At 38.9% G+C, this 14,759-nt stretch overlaps 1 protein-coding gene across 6 annotated transcripts; it reads left to right on the forward strand.

Moving 5' to 3' along the window:
• Positions 1–7,595: 7,595 nt before the first annotated feature.
• Positions 7,596–14,290, forward strand: LOC131316536 (protein NRT1/ PTR FAMILY 4.4-like). Of its 6 annotated transcripts, none has more exons than XM_058345944.1 (6): positions 7,596–7,878; positions 8,750–8,837; positions 10,102–10,319; positions 10,982–11,422; positions 12,485–12,618; positions 13,008–14,290. In XM_058345944.1, the coding sequence occupies exons 3-6, from the start codon at positions 10,119–10,121 to the stop codon at positions 13,888–13,890; spliced, it is 1,659 nt and encodes a 552-aa protein (XP_058201927.1). In that variant the 5' UTR covers positions 7,596–7,878; positions 8,750–8,837; positions 10,102–10,118; the 3' UTR covers positions 13,891–14,290. The 6 variants fall into 6 exon arrangements, with proteins under 6 accessions (XP_058201927.1, XP_058201926.1, XP_058201924.1 ...); XM_058345941.1 differs by lacking the exons at positions 7,596–7,878; positions 8,750–8,837 and adding an exon at positions 8,851–9,174 and having other exon boundaries at positions 13,008–13,890; positions 13,946–14,290; XM_058345945.1 differs by lacking the exons at positions 7,596–7,878; positions 8,750–8,837 and adding exons at positions 9,072–9,174; positions 9,543–9,638.
• Positions 14,291–14,759: the final 469 nt, after the last annotated feature.

A 14,759-nucleotide genomic window follows, 5' to 3' on the forward strand; every position in this document is an offset into this window, starting at 1 on the left:
GGTAGGAATATTATTTGCGTAAGCACATAATTTTTGAGCTTGAAATTGCCTTCTTTTTCAAAAAATAACTTTTCCAAGTTACTGGAACGGCCCCACAATGCGGTTTGTTATACAAAGAGATTATCAAGTATTCTCCGAAAATAGCTTTAATCGATAACAACAATATGCACTCCAAGCACTCCATGACAGTAACCTGCAATATACCTAACAATGATAGGTTGAGTTACATTAGCCCCAGTAGAGAAAAATGTATACACAAGTTATACGAAAATATAATGAGTTATACATCTAGAGTGAATGAGTATAGACAATTACGCTCAAGGTTTATATGGCTATCAACAAGCAGCTCACTATGGCTAAAGAATTCTAGACAATCCTATATACAACATCTATCATCTCACAAGCCATACTAGTACCACTAACATTCTCACATCAATCACAGATAATTAATATTTGGTTTCTCAACCGTTTCATCACATCATGTTTGTTTCCACATTCATTCTCATTTCACAATCTTTCACATTCCTTGTTTCATCGACAAATCTCCTTTCTCATTCTCATCTGTCATCAAAATCTCTTTTGTTTCCAGATAGGTGTAATGTGTAAAAATACGTGACCTATAGTGGTCAAGCTCCATTGATTCGAGCTTTGAATAGCCGGAGTCCGTTGATTCTATGCAAAAATATCGGAAACCGTTGATTCGCTCAAGAATAGCCAGAGGATTTTTAGTAGAAAAATCATTTTCCCTTTTAAACAATCCAATTTAGTAAAACCAATCTTTCTTTCTTTTTCCGACAATCTCATATCATAACATCCAAGGTTTTTCGCATGTATCGCTCGTTTTCGGTCATCTCACCTAATGTCCGTAGTGATACCCGTTCATTTTATCTGCAAATCTTATCGCTTCGCCGAATGTCCATGGCGATACCCGTTGTGTCCATTCCGGTCATATCACCACTCTAGTCTTAGCTGAATGGTGATACCTATTGTGTCATGTTCTCGTCGTGTCCACAATTTCAAACAATCATTCGTATCTCATTTTATTATAAACAATCAACCATGTCATAAATCAACAAATACATAAGTTCACATTTTTTCCCTGAGTATGACACCATGCCTGACGTAACATACCAACCCATAGCATCTCTACGACATACTACCCGCTAATATCGATACTTAGATCTCATGGAACGAGTGCCAAAAGAATTTAGAACGATCGAGGAGACAAATCATAAGGACAAGAATTTCTATGCTACCTTTCGGATCACTAGCCACTCTCACATCTACCCATTATACTCATCACAACGCCTTGTATAGCTCTTAAACAACCTTTTGGTACATTTCCAATTACGATGATACTATGGTTATGTTTAACGTGTGTCTAAGGAATGAGAACAATCAATAAGTCATTGGAGGTCAAGCAATCAAGTTTAGAGATGGTTTATAGGAGTTTAAGATGTGTTATAAGTGATTGGGAGTCAATACAATCGAAGGGTATTCAACATTTTCAAAACAGTTTTCTGAGCACTGGTACCGGTACCACAAAACATAGGTATCGGTACTAAACCAATCTAGAGAGCAATTACAGATCAAGGTATCGGTACCAAACCAATCTAGAGAGCAATTAGAGATCAAGGTATCGGTACCTTAAAAAGTAGGTATCGGTACCTCAAAAATAGGTACCGGTATTAATACATTACAACATACGATTTTGCAGAAAATCAAGAATGAGCACAAGGTCAAAATCCAACGAACTAAAGCACGATTTAGGTGCATAATCATCACATAAACTCATAACAAGAGTAAGAAATCCCTACCTTGATTATCAAAGCCGAACCCAAAGAGATTGATCAAGCCCTAGACGCCGAAAACTCAAACCAAGCAAAATACACCTTTTCAAGCTAAACCCACCGGGATACGAGCTCAATAAAGCGCATGGATGAAGGATTGGAGGTTATTTGCTATGGGTTTTGAGATAGGGTTGGAGCTTTGAGTGTTGGAGAGGGAGAGAGAGTGCTGAGAGAGAGGGAGAGATCGGGAGATCGAGAGAGTGTGAGGAGTAAAATACTCCTGCACACATACACCCACACATATATATACCAGCATAAATATATATTGCACTTGCACACTCATACAAATAATTTCATCACATTAACCTCAACTCATTTAAACTCAACAAATTTCATATTTTTCTCATTTATAATATTGAATAAATCTTTTAATAATTTCTGAAATTACGAATCCTTACCGTCCAATTGTTCCCTGAAGCCCATTTGGTGAACTTAGCGTGGGGGCCAACTTACTTGGCTGTTGGATTGGTGACTGGTCCACAAAGATGCCTTAGTGGCTAGCCGAACTCTACATGGCATCGTGGTGTCGCGTATCAGATAGTATCGTTAAGATGTGTGGTAGTGTATAAAGTAGTCCCCATCACTCCATTCTCACTCTCCTCGCATCTCTCTTCCTCTACTCTCCCTTCACTTCTACACGGTTCAATGGAATTTATCAGTTCCTTCCTCTCTCCTCTTTCTTTTCTCCTCCGTCATTGACAGAAATAATGTGATTCTTGTGAGGGGAGAAAATTATCATTTTTATTACCATGAATACGAATTAAGCGTCGAAGATTCAACGCGTTGAAAAGTCAAAGTCCTAAGTCAAAAACTGCAGAATGGAGGAACTATCAATATACGTAAAGCAAAACATTCTAATGAACAGAGAGACATGATTCATTAAGAAGGAAGATGTTCTCATTAAATAAATGGAAACAATTACATTTTGATCCTTAGGATATACAGTACAATTCAAAAGAGATTAAGGCTCCGTTCCAGAAACCTTCTTAAAAATTAAGCAGCTTATTTTACATTTTTAAACTCAAAAATAATGTAAATGAAAAATATATTTTCAATTTTTTTTGCATCGTATAAAAGATCTAGATGAGTTCTTTCAAACAAGATCCATATTGCATATTTTTAGATTTCAATAAGTCCACAATATTTGAACTTGAAATTGCCTTCTTAAAAAATAATGACTTTTTTCGTGTTCTGAAACGGGCTCTAATAAAGAAAAGAAACACAAAAAGCTGGCACAGCTCCAAGCAGCGGTAGCCTTTCTCTAGCCGTGCGGAATGACAGGACTACAACATAATCGAGTCTGCTAGTCCAGCCACGATATGAACGGCACCTTGACCAATCTAAAGGACGATTCTCCACCGAGTAAGTGAAATAGGGGTAGGATCACTTAGAGCATCTCCAATCCACCTCTATTTCTCCAAAATAGAGGATGAATGTGACACATTGAGGAGAGATTTTATAATTTATTCTCGTTTTTCTTCACTTTTTGTAATTTTTGGGAGAATTTTTGAGGGACCCACCGTCCTTTTTAGAGTTTGGTCCTCTAAAAGTAAATTTGGTCCTTTAAAAATGAAGGATCAAAAGTAAATTTGGAGTACAAAATTCCTTCAAAACTCTAAAAAGGACGATGGGTCCCTCAAAGATTCTTCCAAAAAGTACAAAAAGTGAAGAAAAAATGAAATAAATTACAAAATCTCCCCTCAATGTGTTACATCCATCCTCTATTTTGGATGGATTGGAGATGCTCTTAGGGAGGGCTCGGCCACCGAAGGTGTTCTCCCCAAAAGAAGACCAACTCACGACCAGAACACTGATGCACGTGTTCTTCCAACCGTGGGGACCCTTCCGCTGAGGTGATAGCCCTGTCGCTTCGACGGGGTAAGAGGAGAAATTTGAGCCAGCCAAGGGAAGGATCGAGAAGAAAGAAATCTTCACGACTATGATCTAGTTTGATGGACTCAGTCAGACTATCTCCCAAGAGATGTGCTACTGGTACAGATAAAAAATCTGTACCAATGGGTACAAATCTCTTTTTAGGCTCATTTTGGGTTTTAAAAAAATGATCAGAGTCACTCATTTTGTTTAAAACAATGTGCTTATGGTCTTTAAAAAAAATAAGCTTAATCCGGTATCGATAAGAGTATTTACGAAACATCCAAACTTTGTTCTCCTGAATTCTAAATCAAAGTTTGGATGTTTCTTAAATACTCTTACAGATACCGGATTAAGCTTATTTTTTTAAGAACCATAAGCAAAGTATTTTAAATAAAATGAGCAACTCCGATAGTTTTTTTGAGATCCAAAATGAGTCTAAAAAGAAATTTGTATCCACTGGTACAGATTTTTTCCTGTACCAGTAGACTTTCTGATCTCCCAAAGCCCCACGCTCCAAAGGAGAGCATTCTTGAAAGTCTCGCCAAAAGGGTTATGAAAGAAGGAAAGAAAAGTATGTATAGGTACTCAGTAGGAGAGAGATAAGCATGAGGACAGGTAAAGATTCATCAAGCGGATCTATCCATTTAAAGGGTTTGGGGGGGGGGGGGGGGGGTGGGGGGGCAACACAAGGAAGGGAAGAAAAAACGAATCTCCTTTTAATAAAAAAGGGTCACTTGAGATGATGGACATTAAATGTGAGTGGCAGCTTGAGTTTCAGGATAGTCAAGAAAGCTATGAATAGGTGCAGAAGTAGCAGACAATAGGAGTCGAATGGTCCCATCAAATAGCCATCAGTTAGAGAAAGCGTCCCTGAGTAAATCCTCCGAGGAAAACCATCAATCACGGGCCTGAGCACGAACTCACCCGAGTATAATAAAAGGCCGCCGAGGTAGCACACGACCAGGGCCGGCTGATAGCATAGGCGGAAGAAGCATGAGTTTCGGGCCTTTAAAAAATCTTAAAAATGAAGGCTTTAAAATTTTAGGATTTCTATATATATGTATGTATATATGACCCAATATTTTTTTTTGCACTAAACCTCTTTACACAAAATAACCCCAATTAAAATTGAAGAACCACAAAATAAGCCTCACGATTCAAAAGGAAAGGAAACCGACGACCGTGAACGAAAAATACTTGAATATAGCATACCTTGAGACCCCTATTTTGCAATGGTTATTTTTTTTTTAATGAAACTTTGTGCAGACCAACTTTTATATGGAAGATATAGGGAGACCTCATTCAAGAGGTTCATTTCCGGCCTTCAAAAGTTATGAGTCGGCCCTGCACACGATTGCAGTGGGTCCAAAGAAACGAATAAGGAAAACTTGGCAGCAAAAGGAGGGAGGTAAGAAAAGGAGATTAGTAAGAGAAAAACGGAAACAAAGGACAAAAAGAGGAGAGAAAAAAACTATCATAATAAAAATGTCAAATTACTACTATTCACTAAATGAGGAAACTGACTGGATTGTCGGAGGGCATTAGCCAGTCAACCAACCAGACTGAGGTGCCCCTGACGAGTTGTTTGTTGTGCAGAAAGCAGGAAGTGGGATTGGATGCGGATCGCTCTTGCATTGGTGAATTCAAGGGTCAATTCTCAAACAAAAAGTGAGGGCGGGAAATAAACGGTTCTCACAATTCTCTCTGTCCCCTATCTCTTCTCTCACCGTTGCTTCCTGACACTAGTGGGAAATTGGGAATCATATAACACCTGACCCTAGTGATTCCAGAAATGATATACTCCCTCCGTCCCAAATTCTTTGTCCGATTAGCAAAATGGAGTATTAAAAATAATACAATTTTTGTAAGAAAAAATCAAAAGTTTTTTAACAACTTACTAGATATCAATGAGTATTTTTAATTTGTGAAAAAAATTTGAATTTTTTCTTGAAAAAATTATATTACTTTTAACACTCCGTTTTGCGGACCGGACAAAGAATTTGGGACGGAGGGAGTAGGTACCAACGGCCGGGGAGGGATTTCCTACCGACCGATCGCGCCGGGCCGTCTCCAGTCACCGGACGGCCGATCCGAGTCGTCCAAAAATTCTAAAAAAAAAACCGAGGGGCCTAACTCGGAAATCAACGGGATCCGAGGTGTGTAAGGTGGTTGATCCGAGCACCACTTTTTCGTGTATATATGTATATACGTGTATATACACAAAAAAGGGGTGCTCGGATCAAGCACCCTACACACCTCGAATGCCGTTGATTCCCGCGAAAGGCCCCTCGGTTTTTTTTTTAAAATTTTTTGGACGGCTCGGATTGGCCGTCCGGTCCGGTGGCCGAGACTGCCCGACGCGGCCGGTCGGTATGAAATCCCTCCTGGCCAGTTAGTACTCATAGCACAACTCTTCAATGTTGGATCACGTTTTTTTTTCCATGGTAAAAGAAAAAAGGAAGTGTACGTTATGGTTCCCTGTCAACTATATGTACTATACCACTATTTATTTGTAAGAGACCTCACAGTACGCACTTACATTGAAACATAAGTTCACATCCCACAACGTGTGAGGTGAGTAGGTAGGTATGTAAATGGTTCGGTTTCATCCGGTTTTACGTCTTTTCGAACCAAACCAGAAATTTCAGTTTGAACATCTAACAAAAACAAATTAAGCCAATTATTAATGGTTTGGTTTGATCGGTTTATTTTGATTTTTTTAGTTTGTTACTTGTGCTACATTTTATAGCAGGAAAAAAGAACCGCGATAGACTTCCACCATTTTAATTCCATTTGTAACTACTCAAATATTATAAAATCAAGTTAAAAACAAAATTAGACGGAGTATCATATCATAAAATTAAATTAAAAATAAATTAAGCTCCGAAGTATCTTAAAATCAAGAATAACACTAAATTGAAAACTTAAAAAGTTGCACTAACGTTCTTCAAGATTTTTTACTTCATTTAGTTGCTCTGAGACATTTGAGAAGACTTTTAAGGAGCCATTTGGATGGAATTAGAAGACATAAGATGTGATTGTCTGTATTTGTTGGACCTCATTTGTAGCTGATTTGTTTTACACACCCAAGGTTGTTCAGGCAGATGCTCAAGTTTTGAGAGTACTCTTCAAGGTCTGGGGTTTGATTCCCCACGGAATGAGTATCCCGAAGTAAGTGGAGGGTCATGATTGGTATGGCCGCGCTAGCTCCCCGAAGGTTTGGATTACACAGTTCGGTTCATATAATGGCTTGACTGTAGGGTTGTTCCTTCGTTAAAAAAAAAAAAAAAAAAAACTCTTAGGTTGCCTGGTTGGTCTTCTCTTCTCCTCCCAGGAGTGTTTGTTTGCACATGATGTTGGGTCGAGACCCAAACCCCGATCCACACCTCTACACACAAGGCAAGCACGAAATAACCAAGCACAAAACGAGAGAAACTCTGAGGAAAACTGTATATATGTGAGTTATATATATAGAGTGATTTTTCTCTCAATCTCTCGGGTGTGTGTGCTTGTGTGTGTAGAGGTGTGGATTCGGTGTCAGTCTCGACCCAACACATAATTGTTCTATGATGTTCGCCATCTCCTTCTCGTCGTATCATTTATCAAGTTCTTAATATAATTCTTTTTTCGGATAAAAAATAACTCAACTTATTTTGTGAGTAAATAATTTTATTTTTGCGTATGTGTATTATGTAAATCCGGTCCAGTACGGTTTATTCTGGGTTGGAGGATGGGGGAACCTGAGGCTTATCCAACCAAGTCCGATTTTCACCCAAAGTCACTAACCCCTCGCACGTTGGGTCATGTTCAGTTTCATCTGGAGCATTTTTTAATAAGACAATAGATAGTTATATATAAAATGGCATTACTTATGTATCTGCCGACTTCTCTGCTGAGTGGAATTGAAATTAATGATCACATTCATGTAATTCCTATGGAATGGCAAAATGGGTACAGGAAACGGCAACCCACATCGGATTGTAATGGGTGGTGCTATGGCTCCAGTGCACTCCATATGTTCGAGTCAATGTCCCACTGTAGAGATGGCCGAAAAAAGCAGAATGATCACATCACAAGAATTGCTGGTCGTTGTTAGGAGACAAGTACAGTACACTGTACCCGAAACCACCCAGCAAGGTTCTATTTAGAGATGGTAACTTTTACACCAACAGTAACTACTTCTTCCCATTACATTTCTTAAGTGCACATTTGAATGACTAATTTAGACATGGGATTAGATTTCAAATTTCATATAAGGTCCTCTCCACCATTGTAAGGGAATGATAGATGCATGGTTTTGTTTGCTCAAAAAAAGAATGGAGGCGACTAGTTATAGGTGGGCCCCGTTAGAGACCAATCGCTTATTGGGTAGCGGATCACAAGGGCAAGGTTTGAGGGAATGTTGACCGCACAACTCGAACCTTGGACTTCTTGACCACCTAAATGACTAGACAACATATCCTACAAACATTGGAATATATACTACAGTGAGGATGTGGTGTTGCTAATTTTCTCAAGGTTAGCCTCATGGGAGGTGACAAAAGGAAAAGAGCAATGTTAAGAACACAACTTTAAAACACAACTGCATTTAAAGTTGTTTGATGCACATGAGTCCACATACATTAGGCGGCTCCAAACACAGGTATGTTTTGTTTGGTGTGTCCGGTATTAGCGTACCTAGACTTTTTGAAAGGAAAAAGAGTTGCAGAGACGGGATTTGAATTCATGACATTGAGGATACGTTGACAGGTTCGCGACTCACCACCCACCCGTCAATCAAAGGTCAACAAGACAGGTCGCCCTGGTGTCTGAGGTAGCAAAGTTGTCGAAACTGTTATGTTGGAACACTTGAAAATACTAATAGTATGAAATTATATATCCCTTCACTGCTAATCTGTCAATGAAACATGACTAAATGATGTACTCTTCACTGCTACTCCGTTAATGAAACATGGCTAAGTGATTGTGGGAGGAGTATGCTGAATCAATAATAAGCTGATTTTTTTTTCGCATTGGTGGGGCAGGCCACTAGTGCAGAGTCAACTCGCTGATGAGGGAAAATCGACAAAAAAGGAAGATGCAGAGGAAATGAGGGACAACAATTATAAATAGGTGGGCACTCCAATTGTAACTTTATCTCAGAATCACGAAAGAAGCCTTTGGGAAGATTTAAAGAAGGCTTTCAGCATCCCAGTAGGGATATATATACATAATTAAGTTTCCTTGTTCTTCTGTCAAGAAAACAGCAAGCAATACTGTGTTTGAAAAATAATATAGAGAGAGGTGGTGGGACGACTAGGAAAGAAGATGATGAATTGGGAAGAGACAGGAAATAAGTTGAAAGGAGAATATGTGTCTGGTTGTGTGGAGGAGATCTCTGTTGATTGGAGAGGCAGACCCTGCAAGCCTAACAAGCATGGTGGAATGACTTCTGCTGCTTTTGTCCTTGGTCTCTCTCTCTCTCTCTCTCTCTCTCTCTCTCTCTGTGTGTGTGTGGGTAAATGTCTTATAAAGCTATATTGTTTCGTTCATGCGTAGGCAGTATTGTTCTTATCACTTCCATTTGTCAACTCCGTTACCCGTGCGTGTATTTGTCTCTCTATGCCAAAGGGAGAGAAATACCCTCAACTATGAACACCAAAGAGGCAAGAGTGGTGCATCATAATGAATCCAACAGAAAAATACATGTCTAGGCCGGAACTGGTGACCTCTCAGGGTTCAAACCCTGTGGAGACCTCCAAGCTACCACCTCGGGTGGTAAGCATTTTCTCCAACTACATGCACAAAAAAGTAACTGAGGATTTTTTTGATTTGCAGTTTTCATGTGTAGACTATAGAGATCTCTCTCCCTCTATCTCACCCTCCCTCCGTACAGTATAACCTATTAGAAAGAATCTGGGGCTGTTTTGGTTGGTATGCAGTTCATTTCTGCAGGATTTACTTGCTCTGCTCATTTTTCCTTTTCACAACAAAGTTATCATGCATAACGTTCCTTGAGTTCCTCGATATTTGGAGGTATAGGGGGCGCAATTTCAGTGGTAAACTTTTTGATAATGGCCACTTTGTGTATATGTTATCAAAGATTAGGTATTTTTTTTATTTATTTTTTGATCAGCAAAGGTTAGGTATGTTTCTAGTCCTCCCCAGCCCATATCCCCTTTGAGTGAGCATTACATGGGTCTTATCGTTGTTGTTGATAAGAAAGTCGTCATGGAGCTTTAAGAAGTGGCATACAATATGGCAATAATTTCACGATGGAGTAATGGGTTTGTATTAAAATGACATTTTATAGACAATCATTAAAGTAGATAGGTGCTCATGATGTATCCCACAGAACAATATATGTGGATTTGATTGTTGCTGGATTTTTATTTAGGGCTACAAGCATTTGAGATGATGGCAATTGCTGCTGTGGGAAACAATCTAATCACCTATGTGTTCAGTGAGATGCACTTCCCTTTGTCAAAGTCAGCAAACATAGTGACAAACTTCATAGGAACTGTCTTTCTCCTCTCCCTCCTTGGTGGCTTCCTGTCTGACTCTTATCTTGGGAGCTTCTGCACCATGTTGATCTTTGGGTTTGTGGAACTCATGGTAATTCTCTCTCACACACCCCCTATATATATACATATATGTATTTTGGTGCTCTTATGCAGGGCCGGACCCTGAATATTTTGGGCCCCTCTATGTTTTTTCAACTAAATACGATGAATTGTTTAGCAAAATAAGTAGAGTAACTCTTGTTTGTTTTTATCAAATAGTTAAGAGTTACTGGAGAATCAATATAGAATATTCCCACTTCAACCTCTGAGCTATGTCTACTAATCAATCATATATCCAAAGTAAGTAATATAGTTATTACATACTCCAAAACGGGAAGTACGTTGGGCCCAAAAATTGGTTGTGGTGAGGGCCAGGCTGCTTTTACGTGTTGCTGAATCGTTACTAACGTCTGCGCCCAAGGCTGCAAACAGTATTTGAAGTTCATCAAAATTTCTGGTATTTGCCTTGTAATCAGTGAGGATGTAAAAAAAATTCCCACGCTTTCATTACATACTAATCTCATTTAAAGCAAAAGAATGAACCTAACATTATTAATTCACAAAGTTTCCCTTTTCAAAGTTGGGTGCCCTTTTTTATCCTTGGTTATTTATTTATTTATTTTATTATTATTATTATTATTATTATTGTCCTTGAGTCTGATATATTCATATAATAAAGATGATTCATGGCATACATTGGTTATTGTTCTTCAGGGTTTTATCCTACTGGCAGTCCAAGCCCATATCCCACAACTAAGGCCTCCCCACTGCAATATGGGGATTGCTGGAGAACCATGTTTGGAAGTAAAGGGTTACGAGGCTTGGATATTTTTTCTGGCACTTTGCCTGGTAGCTTTAGGAAGTGGGTGTCTAAAGCCCAACATAATCTCTCTTGGAGCTGACCAATTCCAAAAGGATGATACCGAGCAATCCAAGAAACTCTCTACTTATTTCAACTGTGCATACTTTGCCTTCTGTACCGGTGAACTTTTTGCTCTGACAGTTCTTGTTTGGGTACAAACACAGTCAGGAATGGACGTCGGATTTGCAGTCTCTGCGGCTGCCATGGCTGTGGGATTGATCAGCTTACTTTCTGGTACACTTGTGTACCGGAACAAACCGACTCGTGGTAGTATCTTCACACCAATTGCCCAGGTAACATCTCTTCCCTTCTTCTTGCCTGGAAATTTTCTTTGGCTTTTGTTAGGATCTGTCAGAAATTTTCTATGTTTACTGTTGTTGCTGGTTTGTTGTGCAAAACAGTGTAGAAGTCACTTAACTAGTTTAACTTGTGTTCGTTTTGCATTTTTGGGTAATTTAATTTTGGTAGTGGGTGGGGAGAGAAATAGGGTAATGATTGGAGAGAGGAGTAATGAGGAGAAAGAGATAGAGAGAGATGGCAAAGTAATAATTGGAGAAATATGGTAATGATTAGAAAACAAAACAAAAACAAAAATAAAATGTGAAACAAACAATTATCTTTCTAGTTTTAATGCTTCTTTTTGTTTCCTTTTGGAAGTTTTAGAAGTATATAGCTGTCTTACATGTCAAAATTTAATAGGTATGCTAATAAAGTACCAGTGTCGGACTATCGACCTTGGTATCAAAGGTATACGATGAGTGCCCATATATTTAGTTGACGTTAGGCTAGAAAACATACTTAGTAATTTGACTTTGCCATGATCTGTGCATGCACAGATAGACAGACAGAAACCATGTTATCCCCAATCATTAGGAGTATGGGCGGAGGAGGATTGGAGACAGACCTAACCTTTGGCAATATGCACAAAGTGGCTGCTCTCAAAATACCACTGAAACAGTGGCCCCCTATACCGGTGCATAAAACTCCTATATTAATGAATGAAATGCCATAAGGTGCCTTGTACAAACATTTATGAGTATTTAGGCACGCACGTCCATTTGACCTTAAAACAAAAATAAGATGAACCCGTTCCATAGACATATACCTGCACCAACACCCGTAACACAGCTCAATAGTGACCTCCGTTGTTTTCAGCCACTCAACAAAGAAGATAGTGGTTTCTGACATTTCATGCTTTCTGATTCTGAAAAAGTTAGTACTTCATCCCATCAAGGTGGAAGCTGTAAACCTTACAACACTTCAAAGTCGGCCTCTTCCAAATCTTGCTTCAATTAATGTTATGTTGCTGGGGGAAGTAAATACGATTTTGTCTAATATTCATTTGTACTTTGCAGGTTTTTGTAGCTGCAATTACCAAGAGAAAGCAGATATGTCCTTCAAATTCAGATATGCTTCACGGAAATCAAAACATAGAGGCTTCTGCCGCATCACCTAATCTCAGGAACCTCCTGCATACAGAAAAGTTCAGGTCGGTTTAATGTTGGAAGTCAAAGACCAGAACACAAACAAATTTGGGAATCTAATAATGCAACAAAGATAAATGCCTTCTTTTTTTCTAGAAAGTTTAAGGTCTCGTAAAAGTTTAAAATCTTTTAGACTAAGATATGTATAAAAAGGGCTGTTCAAAGCTTGAGGCTGGTTCTAGATAAGAGTTGGATGTATGCAACCTTATCCCTGCAAACAGAGAGACTGTTCCCGTGACTCAAATCCATCACTAGCAGGTCACATTGGGGCAACCTTACTGTTATGCAGACTTTTATCTGCCAGTTTTGATCAAAGTTTACTCTGCTTTTTGGTTAGATTTTTATATGAGTTTCCAGCACAATATGTTATAAGGTTTTATTTTTATACATGAAGGTTTCTTGATAAAGCCTGCATCAAAATTCAAGACGGAAGCCGAAAGAGTGAAAGTCCGTGGAGACTATGCTCGGTAACTCAAGTCGAACAAGTGAAGATAATAATCTCAGTTGTCCCCATTTTCGCTTGTACAATAATTTTCAACACCATTTTAGCTCAATTGCAAACATTCTCTGTCCAACAAGGAAGCTCTATGAACAAGCATCTCACAAAAAACTTCCAAATCCCACCCGCATCTCTCCAATCCATCCCTTACATCATGCTCATATTCGTCGTCCCTCTTTATGAAACAGCATTCGTACCAATCGCAAGAAAAGTCACCGGACGGGATTCAGGAATCTCTCCTCTCCAAAGGATTGGCATCGGTCTCTTTATCGCAACCTTTTCCATGGTTTCAGCTGCTTTGGTAGAGAACAAGAGGAGGAATTCAGCTTTAAATTCAAACAAAACGCTCTCCATATTTTGGATTGCACCTCAATTTCTGATTTTCGGCCTCTCAGAGATGTTCACTGCCGTTGGCCTTATCGAGTTCTTCTACAAACAGTCGTTGGAAGGCATGCAATCCTTTTTGACAGCAATGACTTACTGCTCATACTCTTTTGGGTTCTATTTGAGTTCTGTTTTAGTCTCTCTAGTGAACAACATAACCTCATCAAGCTCTTCTTCTGGAGGTGGGTGGTTGAGTGAGAATGATCTCAACAAAGATAGGCTGGACCTTTTTTATTGGTTGCTAGTTGGTCTCAGCCTCATGAATTTCTTCAACTATCTTTTCTGGTCCAGTTGGTATTCCTACAATCCAACTTTTTCGCGGCCTTCTCCTACACATGATCAACAGGACCACTCCTCAAAACAGATTGAAGCTTACAGCAATACTGCACCTTGAGTTAGTTTGCTTCTCAAATTTTTCGTCGCTACATCAATACTGCACCTTGAGTTAGTTTGCTTCTCAAAATTTTCCTCGCAATAAATTTTACTTGTTTGTTCAAAATAGAAATTCTAGCTAGTATGATGACTATCATAGACTTAGAGCGCGCCTCTATATATTGATACTACCTTCAGGGGAATTTTAAGGTGTCCCCCTCCTTATGGTATGTCCAATCAGGAAATGTTATGTCTTTTCATGGTAAATGTTCTACTATCTTTTTGTGATAAATATTATGAGGGGATTCACTCTAAAATTGTGATTTTGAAAATGTTGCACCGTTTTCAAAAAATGTTATGCATCATATGGTGAAAATGTTATATGTAAATGTAATGCCATTTGATTGTATTATTATTATTTACATCATTTGCCCAATGTCTTGTTTTTATGCTGATCAAAGTCAATGGGGAGTATGATATTCCCTAGACAAGGTGGGGTCACCATAGATGCTCCCACGTGACTAACTTGAGATGTCCGGACACATATGCCTCTAGTGACATACATGTGGATTTCATACAATACACTTGACTTTCATACTATGCATGAGAGACTTATACATCGAATGGTTTCTTACACATCTGTGTCCGAAGCATTTTCCTTATGTTGATAAGTACTTCAGTATTCTTACTTGTTTGTGGGTTTGCTTCTTTTGTCTTCTCCTTCCAATTTCCAGTTATAGTCTGAATAAGGTGAGACTTTTAGGGGTCCCAATAGACCTGTGATGGTTGTAGGGATCCACTGATGAAGTTAGGTCTCAATCCATCACTTACAATATTTCAATGCAATTTCCACATTTTCTTCCTCAGAAAAGATAGAAACTAGGACAACCA

This window comes from Rhododendron vialii, chromosome 2a, assembly GCF_030253575.1.
Source record: "Rhododendron vialii isolate Sample 1 chromosome 2a, ASM3025357v1".
Taxonomy (NCBI): Eukaryota; Viridiplantae; Streptophyta; class Magnoliopsida; order Ericales; family Ericaceae; genus Rhododendron; species Rhododendron vialii.